This window comes from Branchiostoma belcheri, unplaced genomic scaffold (assembly GCF_001625305.1).
Source record: "Branchiostoma belcheri isolate BF01 breed outbred unplaced genomic scaffold, Haploidv18h27 scaffold31, whole genome shotgun sequence".
In the NCBI taxonomy this organism is placed as follows: domain Eukaryota; kingdom Metazoa; phylum Chordata; class Leptocardii; order Amphioxiformes; family Branchiostomatidae; genus Branchiostoma; species Branchiostoma belcheri.
Window position 1 is genome coordinate 2,642,931 of NW_017803921.1, and position 15,297 is coordinate 2,658,227.

The 15,297-nt window shown below is 40.4% G+C and overlaps 3 protein-coding genes across 3 annotated transcripts; all 3 read right to left on the bottom strand.

The window, feature by feature from the left end:
• Positions 1-1,788: 1,788 nt before the first annotated feature.
• On the bottom strand, positions 1,789-3,805 carry LOC109474491 (zinc finger protein 91-like). The gene is made up of 3 exons (XM_019774780.1): positions 3,710-3,805; positions 2,313-3,386; positions 1,789-2,057 (listed from the first exon to the last, which is right to left on the bottom strand). The coding sequence occupies exons 2-3, from the start codon at positions 3,340-3,342 to the stop codon at positions 1,789-1,791; spliced, it is 1,299 nt and encodes a 432-aa protein (XP_019630339.1). The 5' UTR covers positions 3,343-3,386; positions 3,710-3,805.
• A 1,126-nt stretch (positions 3,806-4,931) lies between these two features.
• On the bottom strand, positions 4,932-6,065 carry LOC109474492 (somatostatin receptor type 5-like). Its single transcript, XM_019774781.1, has one exon. It carries the CDS (start codon positions 6,063-6,065, stop codon positions 4,932-4,934), a length of 1,134 nt encoding a protein of 377 aa, XP_019630340.1.
• A 1,865-nt stretch (positions 6,066-7,930) lies between these two features.
• On the bottom strand, positions 7,931-15,045 carry LOC109474493 (polypeptide N-acetylgalactosaminyltransferase 13-like). The gene is made up of 13 exons (XM_019774783.1): positions 14,779-15,045; positions 14,204-14,397; positions 13,503-13,669; positions 13,067-13,176; positions 12,634-12,779; positions 11,957-12,085; positions 11,579-11,696; positions 11,030-11,191; positions 10,990-10,996; positions 10,653-10,825; positions 9,845-9,934; positions 9,295-9,450; positions 7,931-8,895 (listed from the first exon to the last, which is right to left on the bottom strand). The coding sequence occupies exons 1-13, from the start codon at positions 15,043-15,045 to the stop codon at positions 8,752-8,754; spliced, it is 1,863 nt and encodes a 620-aa protein (XP_019630342.1). The 3' UTR covers positions 7,931-8,751.
• Between the last annotated feature and the right edge of the window lie 252 nt (positions 15,046-15,297).

Here is a 15,297-nt window from a genome sequence, read left to right on the forward strand (position 1 = left end):
AGAGCAGTTATAATACTGTAAAGTTGATTTCAGAATTCACAGCATTTACAATCATTATAAGCATAAAGCTGAATTTTGCTGAAAATTAACAATTTTTACAAAACTTCTTCTCTTCTGTCATTCTGTTAAGGCTACTGGAAGCTAGTAGTAGACTTCTTTTGTTTGATAATGAAACAAATGATTTATATGCATTCGCCACGTAGAAGTCTTGTTAATGGATTTTGTACTTACATAGTTTATTTGGTCAGGGTGCTTAGTAAGCTAGTATACTCCAAAGACAAAGAGGTTGAGTAGGAAAAAATTGATTGATACCTCCCCCATCTAACTTTAGTGCACTTTGTTTTTTTAGTATGTGCTGTTGTTGTTACTTTTTACGGTCATAAATGAGTGATATTAAAACTCTTTTGGTCACCAAAGACTATTTATGTTGGTGATCTTTGAACTGTTTTATTCATGTTCTATGATGCGTGAGCGAAGCAAACAAAATTGCACTCCAACATATTTAGTCAGGATTTGAATAGTATTAGAACATTTTCTTCTCGGTTTTTTTCCTCTCTTCGTGAGAACACCAGACTGTGACAATATGGCTCTGTAGAAGATGTACCCTGTTCAACCTTTGGTGAATTTAGTTGAATTTTTAGTTCAATATGGCGGTCGGAAATTCGCAGTGGTTTGTGGGAACGTTTACATCAGCATTTTGAACTTGTTTGCTGTTTGATCCCAGTCCAGATATTTGTGATCAATGAAGTCACTGTACATGTAAGGCGTGGTGTGACCGTTTCTCAATAAATGGGTGTAGAAATCATCATCGTCACTGTGTCCTGAATAAAGCAAGGCTCGAAATGCATAGTATTGTGCGAATATCCACAAAGCTAGGTGCTACTGGCTCACTGTGACAAATATGTCCCAGTTGAGAGAACGTGTAGCCAGAGAATCTTGACTTAAGTGATTTAGACACAAAAATTAGAAACGCCGATATTCATTTTGGAGCAATTACAGCATATTTCACTCCAGCTTCATCCCCATACCAAAATGGAACCCCAGACCAACTTTCAGGTCATTTGGGTTTAATTACAGGGCTCCAGGGCCGAAAATGTACATCTCTTGTTTGGAAAAAAAAAAACGCTTCTAAAAAAAAGCCTGTATCGAAAATATGAAAAAAAAGCCAGAGGGTATTTTTCCCATACACTCTACCTCCATGTTGAATTTCAGGTCATTCAAATCCATTTAACAAATTGGCAGGAGCTGCAGCATATGGAAAAACTATACATTTCCCCCATACCATGTATAAAAGCTCGCTTTTGGATTACCAGCTGAGTCTACCATGTGGCATGTTGTGGCCTTGGGCGTATTGCGCTAGCTCGCATGAGTTGTTTTGGCAGGCATTGAAAATCACAACAAGTGGTCATATAAATATATACATACGTAAAATGAAATTAGTCTAAAGACGCAATGACATTTTGATGTATATGTTATTTTATTACTATTTACATAGGCTGCTTGCCTCTATTGCTCTCTGGAAAAAATCAGATGTAATAATATGATACATTCTGTTTTACATACATTTTTCTGAAATCTAGTATAACTTCCAAGTATTGACGATTACTAGAAAAGTAGACTAAATGCACAGCATTAAAACTGAGCCGGATACTTACATTGGGTTTGAGATTTTAGAACATCAAATGAATAAATGATTACATAAATACATGCACTAGTAGTTCTTCTTATCATTGTAATGTTGCTATATGTGAAAAGTTACAAAGTAGTCACACTAATCACATTTTTATGTTATGTGGACTCTCTGGTCTCTGATAGGACAAGCTGGTCTACCACTTCCCACACATGCACAGTATCATCAGGTTTCTCTTGTTTTACATATGATGCACTGTCACTGTCAGCCATCCTAAATCCCCCATCAAACGTTTCCTCACTCATGTAGGGTTCCTCCTTGGTGTGTATTGCTTGATGTCCGTCCTCTGCATCAGAAGTTTCCTCACACAAGTAGGGTTCCTCCTTGGTGTGTTTTGCTTGATGTCTGTCCAATTGGGATTTCCGTGCTACAGAATAATCACACTGATTACACTTGTACGGTTTTCCTGCATGGGTTCTTTTATGTCTGCTTAGGGCTTTCTTATAGCGTGTGCTGTAACCGCATTTCCCACACACGTAGGGTTTCTCATTACCTGTACGTTTTGTTTGATGTGTGTCCGATTGGGATTTCTGTGCTGCAGAATTATCTTGATTGGTTGAATCATGCCTTTCCTTGCACTTATGTTGGAATAAGATTTCCTCATAACTTGCCTCGTACCCACATTTCCCACACATGTAGAGTTTCTCCTTGGTCTGTTTTGGTGGTGTGCTTTGCTTGTGGCAATGGTCCAATTGTGATTTGCTTTGCTTCTGATGACTGTACATGTCCAACTGCGGTACAGGATAATCACAATATACCATTGGAATCTTCCACCTCTTTTTTCGTGGTGTTTGTGGTGCTTGTGGTGGTTTCTTGCAATTGTGTCGGCGTAGGATTTCCTCATAGCGTGTACTATACCCACATACTGAACACACTAAGGGTTCATCAACAATCTTGCATTTAGCTTGCATATGACTTGTCCCCTGTTCTACCTGTAATGTACTATCAGTTTTTCTCAGCTTCCCATGGAATGTCTCTTCAGAAATAATGAACTTGTCCCCATTGATGTGTTCTGCTTGATGTTCGTCCCAAAAGTTTTTCAGCATTGTAGAATAATCGCAATGATCAAACCTGTATTGTGGTTTCTTGCAGTAGTGTTTGCGTAGAACTTCTTCGTAGCGCGACCTGTACCCACATCCCCCACACACTAAATGTTCCTCTTTTTGTTTTTGTTGTTTGGGAATAGCTATAGTGATAGTGTCTATCTTCTTCTGCAAGTTCTGGCTCCTACTCAATCTTAATGTTTCCTCCTGTATGCGTTTCCTCTCAATGGCGTGGTTTGCTTGATGTCTGTTCAACTGACATTTCTCCGGTGTACAAAAATCACACTCATTACACTTGAATTTTTCTCCCGTATGGGTTCCCATATGTCTGACTAGGCCACCCTTACAGTGTGTCCTGTACCCACACTCCCCACACATGTAGGGTTTAGTGTGTTTTCTCTTGTGTTTTCTCAAGAGTTTTTTCCACTCTGCAGAATAATCACACTGATCACACTTGTATAATTTTTCTTCTGTCTGGGTTTTCCTGCAATTGTGTTGGCGTAGGATTTCTTCGCTGGGTGTCCTGAACCCACAATCCCCACACGCTAACGGTTCCTCCATTTTGACTTCAGGCATGTGACTTTCCATCTGTTCTACTTGTGATGACATGTCGAGCTACAGCTGCGATCACTATAATTTTTGAAAACACCCTCCTGGAGTTAACAGAACAAAATGTGAACAATGTCTTTGTTAGCGCATGGATGCGTTACAAAATATACTATTACTAGCCACCGTACTGCGAAACTGCCTGGAGATCGCTTCCACGCAGCGCTTACCTATGAAAGCAAGGTATAATTTACTATAAAGATATAACATCCCATATCACGTCGTGCATCAAAAAAATCCTCCCCCCCCCCCCCCATATCATGCACAAGGAAAACTGACCATTGGATTATGGTCGCCAATCTTCAAACACATACCTGTACTGGCTGTAGGCATTGCTACATATCGATTGCTACATATCTGGTACTCTTACCTTGTCTGTGTTGGCTAGAAATAAGTAGATATTTGCGTCCTTTGGGCTTGCAAGGTTCAAAATGGCGGACTCAAAATTCGAGTTCATGCGCTGGTCAAAGGTTAAAGTTCACGAACCTGATTACCCACATCATGTAAGCATGAATTGCAATCAAAAACGACGTGGTGACGGTTTAGCCTTCTTTGTTGTATTGTGTATGTCAAAAGTGCGTTAGTATATTCATACTGCGATTGGTGAATTTAATTAGAAAGTACATGTTCCATAATTTTTGCACAAACCTGTTTCACGAACTTGAAACGACAGTGAATCAATATATAGTGTCTTGTACGCATAGTCATATTTTCAATGAGAAATCACGATATTAATGTTTATTCATGTGTCAATATATTATTGCAGAGCAAAGAATGTCAAAAATTTTTACATACAGGTATAGGCCCTGAATACCTGAAATGTAAATTTCTTCAGACTTTAAAGTTCTCCAGACTTTAAACATGACTCCGAATCAGAGTCATGTTTAAAGTTTACATTGGTATGCACATGTATATTTCAGGCCTTGAAAAACATGAGCTCTTTCAAAAGACTATTGCACGAAGCGTAATATATGATATTTGTCACTGTATTACAGTATATCGTATTATATTATATTTTGTATTGTACATGAGGTCGTATTATACTACATTTGTTTATTGTACGTGAGATAATGGCACAAATATGTCGAATTACAATCACAAGAATATTTCTTTAAATACAATATTTCTACATAATGCCCCTTTAATTTTTTTTTCATTTAGAACTTATCTTTACATAATGCTCCTTTAAAAAGCACTTTAAAATCCTTATGTCAGCAGACACTAAAACACTGTAAAACAATACGTCTTACCTATTCTGACAGTAATTATATTCGCATTATCTTAGGATTATGCATTGTAGTAATCTTATATAACAGTTTTGTTTCAAATTCCTTAACACTTTTAATTAACAAAAAGGTCCGGCGTGTTTGAAGTTAAATCGAAAAATGTATCCTTTAGGATATTTTTTGTTTGTAATTAGCCACACGTTTCAACACTAAGAATTGTTCTCATCTAGAGCTTTGAATAAACTTACTCAGTGAGACTTGTCATGCGGTTTCTCTGAAGTGTGACGTCAAGGTCAAAGTTATCTGGTAAACGATGACGGCCCCCGTCGCGGTTGAGTGATGGTGATCAAGCTGATGGTATGTTCTTTATATCGGAATATCGTCCACGTTAATGGTCTCCCTTGGAATTGTTCTCCTTCTCGAGAGCGAAATAGAAGTTCCGTCCCCTGTTATACCCCTTTGCTTTGCTGATCTACTAGTATGACAGCATCTTAACAGAGCTTTCTTTGTGTAAGCATAGAAATTCTCTCCAAGAAGAGCATACAGGAACGGATTGACAGTCGAGTTTGCCGATGACAGTGCAGCGATCAAGAAATAGATACCTTCAGGCATTGCCTCTTGATTGAAAAAGTAAACAATGTTTCGGACATGAATTGGCAGCCAGGAAAGCATGAATATGAACACAACAACCGTCACCATCCTCGTCACGCGTACCTGAGACTGCATCGTCGCTGGACCAAGTCGCGGAAATTGTTCTTTCTCTCGTATCTTCTTGATAAGTAGAGTATACAAAGGTGCGATGATCACCAATGGTACGACGAACCATGCTAGGAAACGCCACATGTGTGTCACGATTTGAAATTTGGCATAATCCATCCCTTCAGGGGGGTCTAACTGGCAGGATACCCAAGTGGTATTACCAAAAATCCGTGATTCCTTAGTGGTAGACAGCACGGCAAATGGGAGACTAGGAAGAATTGCTGCCAACCAGAGGATTCCACTGACAAGCCATGTTTTCTTCAATGACTGGCGTTGCAGGTGCCCGATAGGGTCCACTACTGCCCGGTACCTTTCAACACTCATGGCCGTCAAGAACAGGGTGCTGGCGTTCACGCTAAGGTCGCTCACTGCCACTATAACGTTACACATGACTCTGCCACAGTTCCACCCATGTACGGACATCTGGTAAGAATCCCAAAACGGCAGGAACATGCTGCAGTAGATAAAGTCTGCGATCGACAGGTTCAACACAAAAATGTTAGGAACCGTTCTCATCTTGCGATTTTTGGCTATGATCCAGAAGACTAAAGCGTTAGCAACAGCGCCTATTGAAGCTAAAACCAGTTCGAAAGACGAAAAGACTATCCGACTGCTTGATGGGTATTGCCGCCATGAAGTTGTGTTGGTCACATTTGAATTGATGTTGAAAGATGCGGAGCTATCGTTGGACAATTCAATATAAGACGCTGGAATGCCCTCCGTTGCAGTCAGTGTGGCCATTTTGGCTCCGCAGTTTTTTTTACTACAAAAAGGAAAAAAAAAACAATCTTTAGAAACATGGTCATATTCTGGAATCTATGCGATTTGTTTGCAAAAAAATATCTTCTTTTCCCACAACATGGGAAAAGCAGCGCTGCTAAATATGTACATATAATAACTGAGTTCAACACAGCAATAAACGAATTTCTGAAGCATAGTTTCTCACATCAAGCCCAGGTCTGTACAGATAATGTAGAAATACCTTATACCTGATATAATTTAACGTAATAGTACAGGTCGAGAGTCGATTGAAATTTGATCAGAACCTTTTTCAGCTTGGCACTTGGCAGGGATATCCCGGGAGCATCACACACATATGTACGTACTTGGTTTTCTTTATAGTTATATGAATTTAACAGCTAGCCTTCAAAAGACTACCAATATAAAACAGATGACAGTTTAACATCCATTGTTGCTGGCATATTCGAAATGGCTTTGCCTATTATGCCTATTAATGTTTGCACATTGCCTTCTGTCGTGCATCTGGGAACGTAAACGGTTTAGGTAATGTGCCAGTCAAAGTCTGCAGGGCCCTTCAGTTGCTCAGCATTGGGCACTTAAGAGAAACGTGAGACGACGATGAACGTTAGCGTTGACACCTTTAAGAAGGTTGACACATTTCCCAACCCGGGGGGACATAAAGCTTTTAAGGCCGTACGTACATACCATACGCCACTGATTCGACTCGGGGGAGAGGGAGGGCTGGGGGCATTTCTCAAAAATTATTGCCGTTAGTGTTTAAATTATATGATTTGTTTTGTTTTTGTCCTTTTTTTCAGACGAAAATTGTACATTTGGGGACTCCTTTTATCTTTCCGTAACTTAACACTATTGGGCTGTTTCACGTCATTATGTTTCCTTTACCTGTTTACAATACATTTTTGTCATCTGCTCTAAAATTGTCCTTCCAAAAGAACCAGTCCGTTTTTGAAAACATAATGTTTTCTTAGCAGATGATACCTAGCAATGGCATAAGCACTGTAGACATGAAAGCTAAAATATTTCAAATGCATCACAGAGCGCCCAGCCCACATTAAAATTGTCACTCACCGTTGTTGACAGCTTGGCGTGGCTGCTGGTTGTTTCTCGTATGGGTCAAGATACTGCTTTAAAAACCAAACCCTCGCATCTACAGCTAATTATGAGTATATCAAATAACTCGCTTGCTGCTTCAGCTGTATTGGTCAACTGGTTCCCTTCAGACATCACGTGACTGACGACGTCAGCATGTCTGACCAATGGAAGCTAGCGGGATGCCTGATGCCCACTGCTTACATCCACACATACATGTGCGGGATATTAAATTAATAAATCATTATCATCCAAGGGTGTTATATTTTAGCACTCCCACGGAGAAACAGCCACTGCGGAGGCAATAACTATAGATTCTTCATTATTCTTCATTATTGACTCAACAAAGGTACAGTGACTCTCGTATGGTCTACTACGCTAATATCGAACAAAACGAAATACATGATGAGTCATCCTACATTCAGAATATATGTATGCGGCAAACTACGTGAAGAATAGATGCCAGCAGCAAAATTAGAGGTTTTAAACTTTTCTCTAACATGCAGTCGTTAAACATATTTTAATGTACTTCCTATTTCCCCGTTTTATTAATTTTGAGTTGGTAATTCTTAATATGATCCTTATGTTACGGGAGAAACTCACAGTTGTTTATTCAGAAGTTACATTCCTTATACTTTAGTTCAAATTTTTTATTTCAGTTATATTTTCTTTATGTATATTCATTCATTTTATTGGCTGATTTATAAATCGTATGCAATTACTTTTATTAAATTTCTTATTATGTTTGTATGTATGAATATGTATATATGTTGCCATGGCCCATAAAGTTCAGTTCAGTCTTCAGTCTATTTGCACACTGTGTGGATTATCTATTTACTTTCTGTAAAACCCTAGCCACAAATATGATATACTGTTTCGTAAGGTCTGGTAGGCGTCCTGTCCACATGCCTTAGGTAATATTGTTTAAGATTAACGTACATGGAACTGACAGATAATGAGATTACTCAGCAGTGTAAATCCGGTCGGGAATAATTAACGCTACTATTTAATTATACGTCGGGAAATGATTATGATAAGATATAAGATATATATAAAGTATGTAGTTTCGCAATTCATCTAATATTTTATATTACCTATGATAGGATGTAGGAGTACGCTAGCAATCTTGTTAGAAAATGATATGTTGTAGATCATTTTAATAGCGTTGCGCCTTGTCTTCCTGTGCCACTGCCAACGCCAACGACAAATTGCCGTTCGAAGTAATGAGTTTTACAATGATTGTACATCAAGATGCGATCCCCCGGAGGGCCCAAATGTTATTCTCTTCAGAGAGGCACTTAACAGCGTTTTCCTCACTCCATCAAGGTAAGAATTATCGCACAAAGCTATGGTAATATTCTGATAAAAGTGTCTGTGTGGGCTATAAGGAACTTAACGATTTACGTGAAGCGATGAATACTGTACGGCAATGTTAAACACATTATAGTCAGACACATTAAAATTAATGTATAGGTGTAGGGCTAAGTCTGTGGAAGTTATATATTACGGCATTTCATTACTAGGGTTTAGTACTGACTATAGGGGTTCACGTTTACGTGTTGACCATGCGGTTGTCTCACATTTCGACAAGGTAGTTTTGGAATGTCCAGTCTTGTACCCTCTGTTGGGTACATGGGCGCAGAGCCACCAGGCGTTCTTCAGGGGTCAACATCACTACTCCAAGACACTTCCCCGTCTTCTGGTCCACAAACGGACCTCCCTGGGAACAAAGATTATCTAAATATTGTAATTTAAATAGAATAGAGGAAGAACGCCATTTTGTAATAGAATGTGGACTGTATAGGAAAGAGAGAAATGAAGTTTAGTACAAAACCTATTTCATACCCTTAAGCACTGTAGAAAAATTGATATTCCTAATGCAACCCTCCATCAAAATACATATCTGTCCTTTTATCTCTACCATAACTGAAAAGAGAGAAGTTGAATACAGTTAAAATAATTTAACTGTATTCATTACATTACATTGATAACTGCATTGACAAAATGTCATTTACTAGTCTTTGTTCTGCACACGCAAAACCTATTCAGTAGGTATATGCGTAACTTAATTTTTTTCCGACGTAAGACAACTTTTTATATCTGTTTGGTGATTACGTACCTTGGTGTGGTTCCACGCGATGACGTCAGGATGGGTGCACGGTTTCTTGGTGAGCAAAAACGCCCCCTTGTGGTTCTTGACGGGAAGTCCAGCCGCCAGGCAGACGGAGTAAAACCACCTCAGCATGATCTTGTCGTCCATTCGCAGCGTGAAGGACTGTGAAAAATGAGTCGTGAGAGACAAATCTAAACCGAAAGGTTATTTTCAAATGTCTCCTCCTTTATTCTGACATCGCAAAAACAAAACGAAATGCTACAAGTGTAACATAATAAGACACACAGAGTATGCCTACATTATGAAAGCTATGTGTGTGGTCATGAAGGTTGAACAAATGACAAATAATAGACTCTTCATTTTTCATTTCTTCACATCATCCTTCCTTTCCTTTGAAATCGATTTTGGTATTCTATGACATTAGTATCGTCATCCTACAACCAGCCGCCCAAAGAAGATTTCCATCCGCCACGGATCCGTAGGACGGCCAGCAATTAAAAGAACGCGTTAAAAATTCTACAAAACGCTGTATCAAAACGCTAGCCCTCCGCCTCACCTGCTGCCCTCCCTCGCCGTGACAGAAGTACGCCCCGACCTTCTCTCCGTGCATGGCGTCCACACACAGCGACATGGCGCGATTTTTCACCTGAACCAACATAGGTTAACTTAGAATTTTTACAGAAGAAAATAAATGCTATTTGTAAGATGGGTGAGGGGGGTGGCAAAATAAGAGCATGTTAGAGTTGATTCAGAACCTGACTCCTTTTTTGGGTAGGTAAATAAAAAAGCTAGAAATTTGCAAAGCAAATGCGTAATGTTTACCTTCGCATATGGTCTGCTCTGTTAATTCTTACTCAAACATATTCGCATGTATGGTGACAGGAGTCTAAATCCCTCTTGCTATAAAATTGCAACATCATGTAACCCAACACCTGTTACCATGGTGAGAGACAATCTGGTTCAGTGAGGTCAGAGGTCACTTTTTTCGAGAAGAAGAAGAAGAAGAAACGTAGCAAAAACAATGTTTTCCTTTGGTAAACATAATGAAGCGGGCGAATCCGAGAACTAATTAATTAAATTGGTTCTAATTGTTACACTTCACAACGCTGAGATATCCTTTAATTTTCCCGACAAGCCTCATAACCCCTGCTTCTCCTAATGGGTCAGTTAGTCCTCAGTCCTCACTACTTGTGAGAAATTGGGCTGGTCTCAATCATGATGTTTCTGACTCAGGGAGAACAGTTCTACTCGGTAACCCGTAACCCAGGTGAGTGGTGATACTAGTACCATTCAGGTGGTAGCATCATTCACCTTGAAGTGTTACGTGTTACGTGGCGACCACTAAGTAAAAATCCCCCCCGTACCTCCCCCCGTGCCTTGGCCCGCAAGTCCGGTATGATGAGCTCGGGGTAGACGTGATCGATGTACCACTGGAAACTCTTACAGCCAAGCTGGTCCCGCAGGCGCTTACGGTCAGAGACATCCCCTGCGTTGGCGATCTCATTCTCCACGTGGGGTTCAAGGAATAGAAAATATCCTAAAGCAAAAAAAGTTGATGAATACAAGATGAACATTTAACATTGAATCTGGGATGTCATCAAGGGAAACAATGGATTTTTCTTGTCCACTCGTCCCTGTCCTCAAGATATATCAGATATAGACATTATTTTTACAATTTTGTACAGAATAAACACCTGTTACCTACCTTCTAAAGGGAAAGATTGACTATATAAAAGATAACCTTGTATTCGTCCAGCCAAACTTCCACCAAGCGGATGCAGTTCCGGTAGAAAACCGTTAGGCGGCTGGCGGCTTCACCGAATTTGTAAGGGTTGGCTCTTCTGAACACGTGACCCACGCGAGAACACGGCAAGATCTCGAGACTCCCTCCACACATCCAGATCTAAGATAAGGTGCAGAACACAGTTACAGTTTTCGCCCTATGGGGATATCTATAGTTAAGGAACCCAAAGTGATATGGTTCGACGCTGTAAAATTTATAGTAGGGTGCATAAGCAAGTTACAAACTGCACACAATGCTGTACCATTAGGCTCCCCCTGAGGCGTCGCCAAAATTTATGTGTTTGGGTACAGGGTAAAACCTACAAAATATGCGTCAAATATGCTCAAAACCTCGGTGCTAACAAAAATTATATTCATTTGGTTCTTTAATAAAAAAATCTTTCCAGCAATATTAAAAAAATTCTACTACTAAACAAAGAGATAGCAGTTTAAATTCGGACGCATCAGACAGCATATAAATTGTGAATCAAACATAAAACTGACTGACTTTAAACGATATCTCCAGGTTCTCTGCGCCCCAGATCTGGAAGCCCGGATCGTATCCGCCCAACTCCCAGAAAAAACGCCTGTCGATGGAGAACAGTCCTCCGGCCATAGTCGGCGACCTATGGGGATGAAACAATCAAGGTAGCAGAACACAGTTTTCGCCCCATGGGGAATTCTGTAGTTAAGGAACCCATGACTCACTTCGACGCGGTAAAAGTCATATTCCTGGCGTAGCTTTGTACGATTTACAGTATAGTCGACAAGTTTTTTATTTTTTTGAAAACACACGAAAATTCCTGCGCGCAGAGACGGGGGGCGACACAGGTTATCTGACACGTATGACATGGTCTAAAACGTAGGAAGAGAGACAGGACGATACTTGATTATCTCGTTCTGTAACCAAATGTCCTTATGTCTCCTGTCGTCTTCCTTTGGAGGCAGTGACACCCAGTCAAACTTCATCCCCCAGGTGAATCCGCCTCGCATGTTCTCATTGGCTGACTCGTACCTGGGAACGAGAGAAACGTCGTCATAGCCATTCGGGCCGCTGATTGGCTGTTCTATTCCCGTACCAACTAAACGAGTTGGCGTCATTTGGAAGGCCCTTAGTGACTATTGTATCTAACCTACATTTCAGCTATTTTGATCAACTTTCAGATACTCTATTTACTCTTAACATTTAAGTAACCAATTTCTATAGGGTGGAAGGTTATATGCTTTCAAGGTTTTTGACTCTATAATTAGGCAAATAAGGATATTTTTGCACCAATATCCTACATTCTCTGTATCAATATCCTATATTCTTACCTGTGTGTGTGGTGTGTGTATGTGTGTGTGTGTGTGTGTGTGTGTGTGTGTGTGTGTGTTGTGCGTGTCTGTCTGTGTGTCTGTCTGTCTCTGTCTGTGTCTGTGTATCAGTGTCTGTCTGTGTGTGTGTGTTGTGCGTGTCTGTGGGCGTATCTCTCTCTGTGTGTGTTTGTGTGTATGAGTTTCTACGCACATGATTCATTTTCCAAATCATGTAAACGTCTCTCCAAACACAAACTTGATACATACCCAAACGTGTTATCGTTGATCCTGTCTATAGACGGACACGGTACTGTAGTCCTGTTCCTGCCGATCCTGTCCAGTAGCGGCTCCAGCCAGCCCACGTTACACTCGATATGGGAATCCAGGAACGTCAGGACGTCTCCTCTTGCAATCTGTCATTCATGGAAATGTGAAAGAAGGTGTTGGATTAAAACATGTGCATGATGTAGAATACTAAGTAGTGATGTAGAATACTAAAAAGTGGACTGCATCTGTATTCCAAAACGCGGTCCACCTCAAAACATGTTTTGAATAGCACAAAGTAGAATGCATGTTGTGCTGTGTTTCAAAACGTGGCCCATTCCAAGACATGTTTTGGAATAACACGTTTTGGAATGCAACAATGATACCAATGCAGCGTTGTTAAAACATCTATGATTGGTCAGAATTTAAATCGTACCTCAGCTCCACGCAGACGAGCACGAATCAGTCCCTCCCTTTCAGGCAGGTGTAAAATTTTCACCTGTGGAAACCTGGATATGTACGTGTCTAGATCCCTCTTCAGGTGTTCTGTAAGGAAAAAAGTTACATTTATACAGTGGTCGACAGCTACAAATCTGTAACATCGACATAAGCTTCCTGTTTAACAGTTGCATTTGGTGCACTTCTCGGCTCTCAGCTAAAAGGGGTGGTACAAATTGCGAGGCTATTCGGAACAAAATTTTAAAGTTATAAATTTTAGATACTAGTATATATCTTATAATATTTTCTTTACATTTATATGTACCGGGGATATGTTTAAATTTGTAACTAATACATGGGCAACTGATAATGATACAATCTAACACTTAGCAGCATCAAGGAAGAACAACGCACTAGTAACTGCAGTTATCTACCTGCAGTACTGGCGTCGTCCACTAGGATGATTTCCTTGAGCAGATGTGGCGGTGACCTGTTGATGACACTGTGTACAGACCGGAGCAGGGTTGACATGGCCTCCTCACAGAAACACATGATCACGCTGGTCGTGGGGAGGCTGTCCAGGACCTCGGCCTTGTGACATCTGGAGAAAATTGTAGATAAAAACTTTATTCGTTTGTAACTTAAGGGTAAACAAAAGCAGCAACACCAAAATAGACACGTTAGCGTATTATGACTGCTTAAAGCTGCAATATGTAACTTTAGCATCATACAGATAGTAAAAGTTCTGGTCGTTTCTTTTCAAAGTTAGTTGAGTAAACCCTACTCCATTGCAAATAAGTGCCATTCGGGAAGTATAGGTGCCAACATTTGAAGCCTTACGAGTGTGCTTAAGAATTTTAAACACAACTTCTAGCCATGTTTGTTTACATATGGGCTGTTCAAGCGCCAAAGATGAATGTATGAAATTTGAGGTTATATAGCACAAATATGTTGAAAAGTAGAAGTAGATTACAATCACCAGAGTATTCAAAATAAAATATTTCAATTTTTGGTGCCAAAGTGTTACACAATGTCGCTTGATCATGAAGTAGCGGAGAAAGGATTTAATTTCGACATTTGGTAATTTGAACCATTCATTCATTCTTTGCTTCATTTGATTTATTCATTCACATACCTGACTGGTCTTGTATCCGGAAGTGATCTTTCCAACGACACCAAGTCGCTGACGTACTCGTTGAACTTTGACCTTTCCCATCCTGCCTCTATTTCCTTCTTGTGCCCCCGGAGTCTCTGTTCTATCACAGGCAGTCCCCCCGCACCTGGGGCCCTCTGGTTCCGCGGCACGGTGGTGGCGTCCAACTTTAACACCTGAAATAAGATGTTTCAGTGTACTTAGTATGAAGCATTAAACTAAATACACTACATGAAAAATCACTATTACTACGCAAACAAGCATATCACCCGTTCTTCCATTCGCAGTTTTACACGGCTCGAAATACCTACTTTTAGCTACCGGAGTTGCCTGTGACACGATCACATTGTAGCTAAAACACCTGGAATTAGATGTACACAGGGCTTACCCCACAAAACGTGGGATTTACCAATGGCGGTTAATACACACATAGGGGATGTCTCCGCCCCTTGGGCGTTGCCAAAAGCAAACTGACACGGTATGTAGTCAAAAATGCTGAATTGTGCTCCAAAACGCTATCAAAAATTCGTATCGTAATTTTAAGTCTAGTACGTCACCTTGTGTGTCTTCTTCGCCAACGTTGTGGCGTTGTGGTGCGTGTTTGGCATCGTCGTATGCTCGGTAATCTTCGGCAGATCTTCGTTGGACTTCCGTAACCTCTTCGCATATTCTTCGGTGAGAGCGAATCCCCTTCGTGTGCCCGGAGATACCCGACGACTGACGACGTCCTTCGTAAGAAGACCCTGCTGTGCGATTTCTCTTGATATCTCTGCGTCGTTCACGTCTTTCCCGTTGGCGTGCGCTGCTCCTTGGTATCTGAGCATCAGGAAGTTTACAAACAACCAAAATAGAGACGTGCAGATGACAATAAGCAAAGTTCTGCTCCTCCAAAGTGCGAACATATTTGTTGACTGTCAAAGTGTATAACAGATATCAAAGAACGGTATACGTCGGAATAAAAAAAAATATCAACAATTGCCGAGGATTTCGCTACCCGGACACGTATGTACACTTCCGAGTGAATGACACTGAAGCGTGACGATAGAAAAACAAGCACCTCTTATGACCGTGCCAAG

Bases quoted from the DNA above. Each gene is read 5' to 3' on its own strand.
- LOC109474492 (XM_019774781.1), bottom strand. From the start codon at position 6,065: ATGGCCACACTGACTGCAACGGAGGGCATTCCAGCGTCTTATATTGAA.
- LOC109474493 (XM_019774783.1), bottom strand. From the start codon at position 15,045: ATGCTCAGATACCAAGGAGCAGCGCACGCCAACGGGAAAGACGTGAAC. The intron at 12,086-12,633 runs GTATGTATCAAG...TCTCGTTCCCAG, and splicing joins ATCAACGATAACACGTTTGG to GTACGAGTCAGCCAATGAGA. The intron at 11,192-11,578 runs GTCAGTCAGTTT...ACCTTATCTTAG, and splicing joins ACCTGGAGATATCGTTTAAA to ATCTGGATGTGTGGAGGGAG.
- LOC109474491 (XM_019774780.1), bottom strand. From the start codon at position 3,342: ATGTCATCACAAGTAGAACAGATGGAAAGTCACATGCCTGAAGTCAAA. The intron at 2,058-2,312 runs GTGGGTACGAGG...ATTATTCTGTAG, and splicing joins ACTCTACATGTGTGGGAAAT to CACGGAAATCCCAATTGGAC.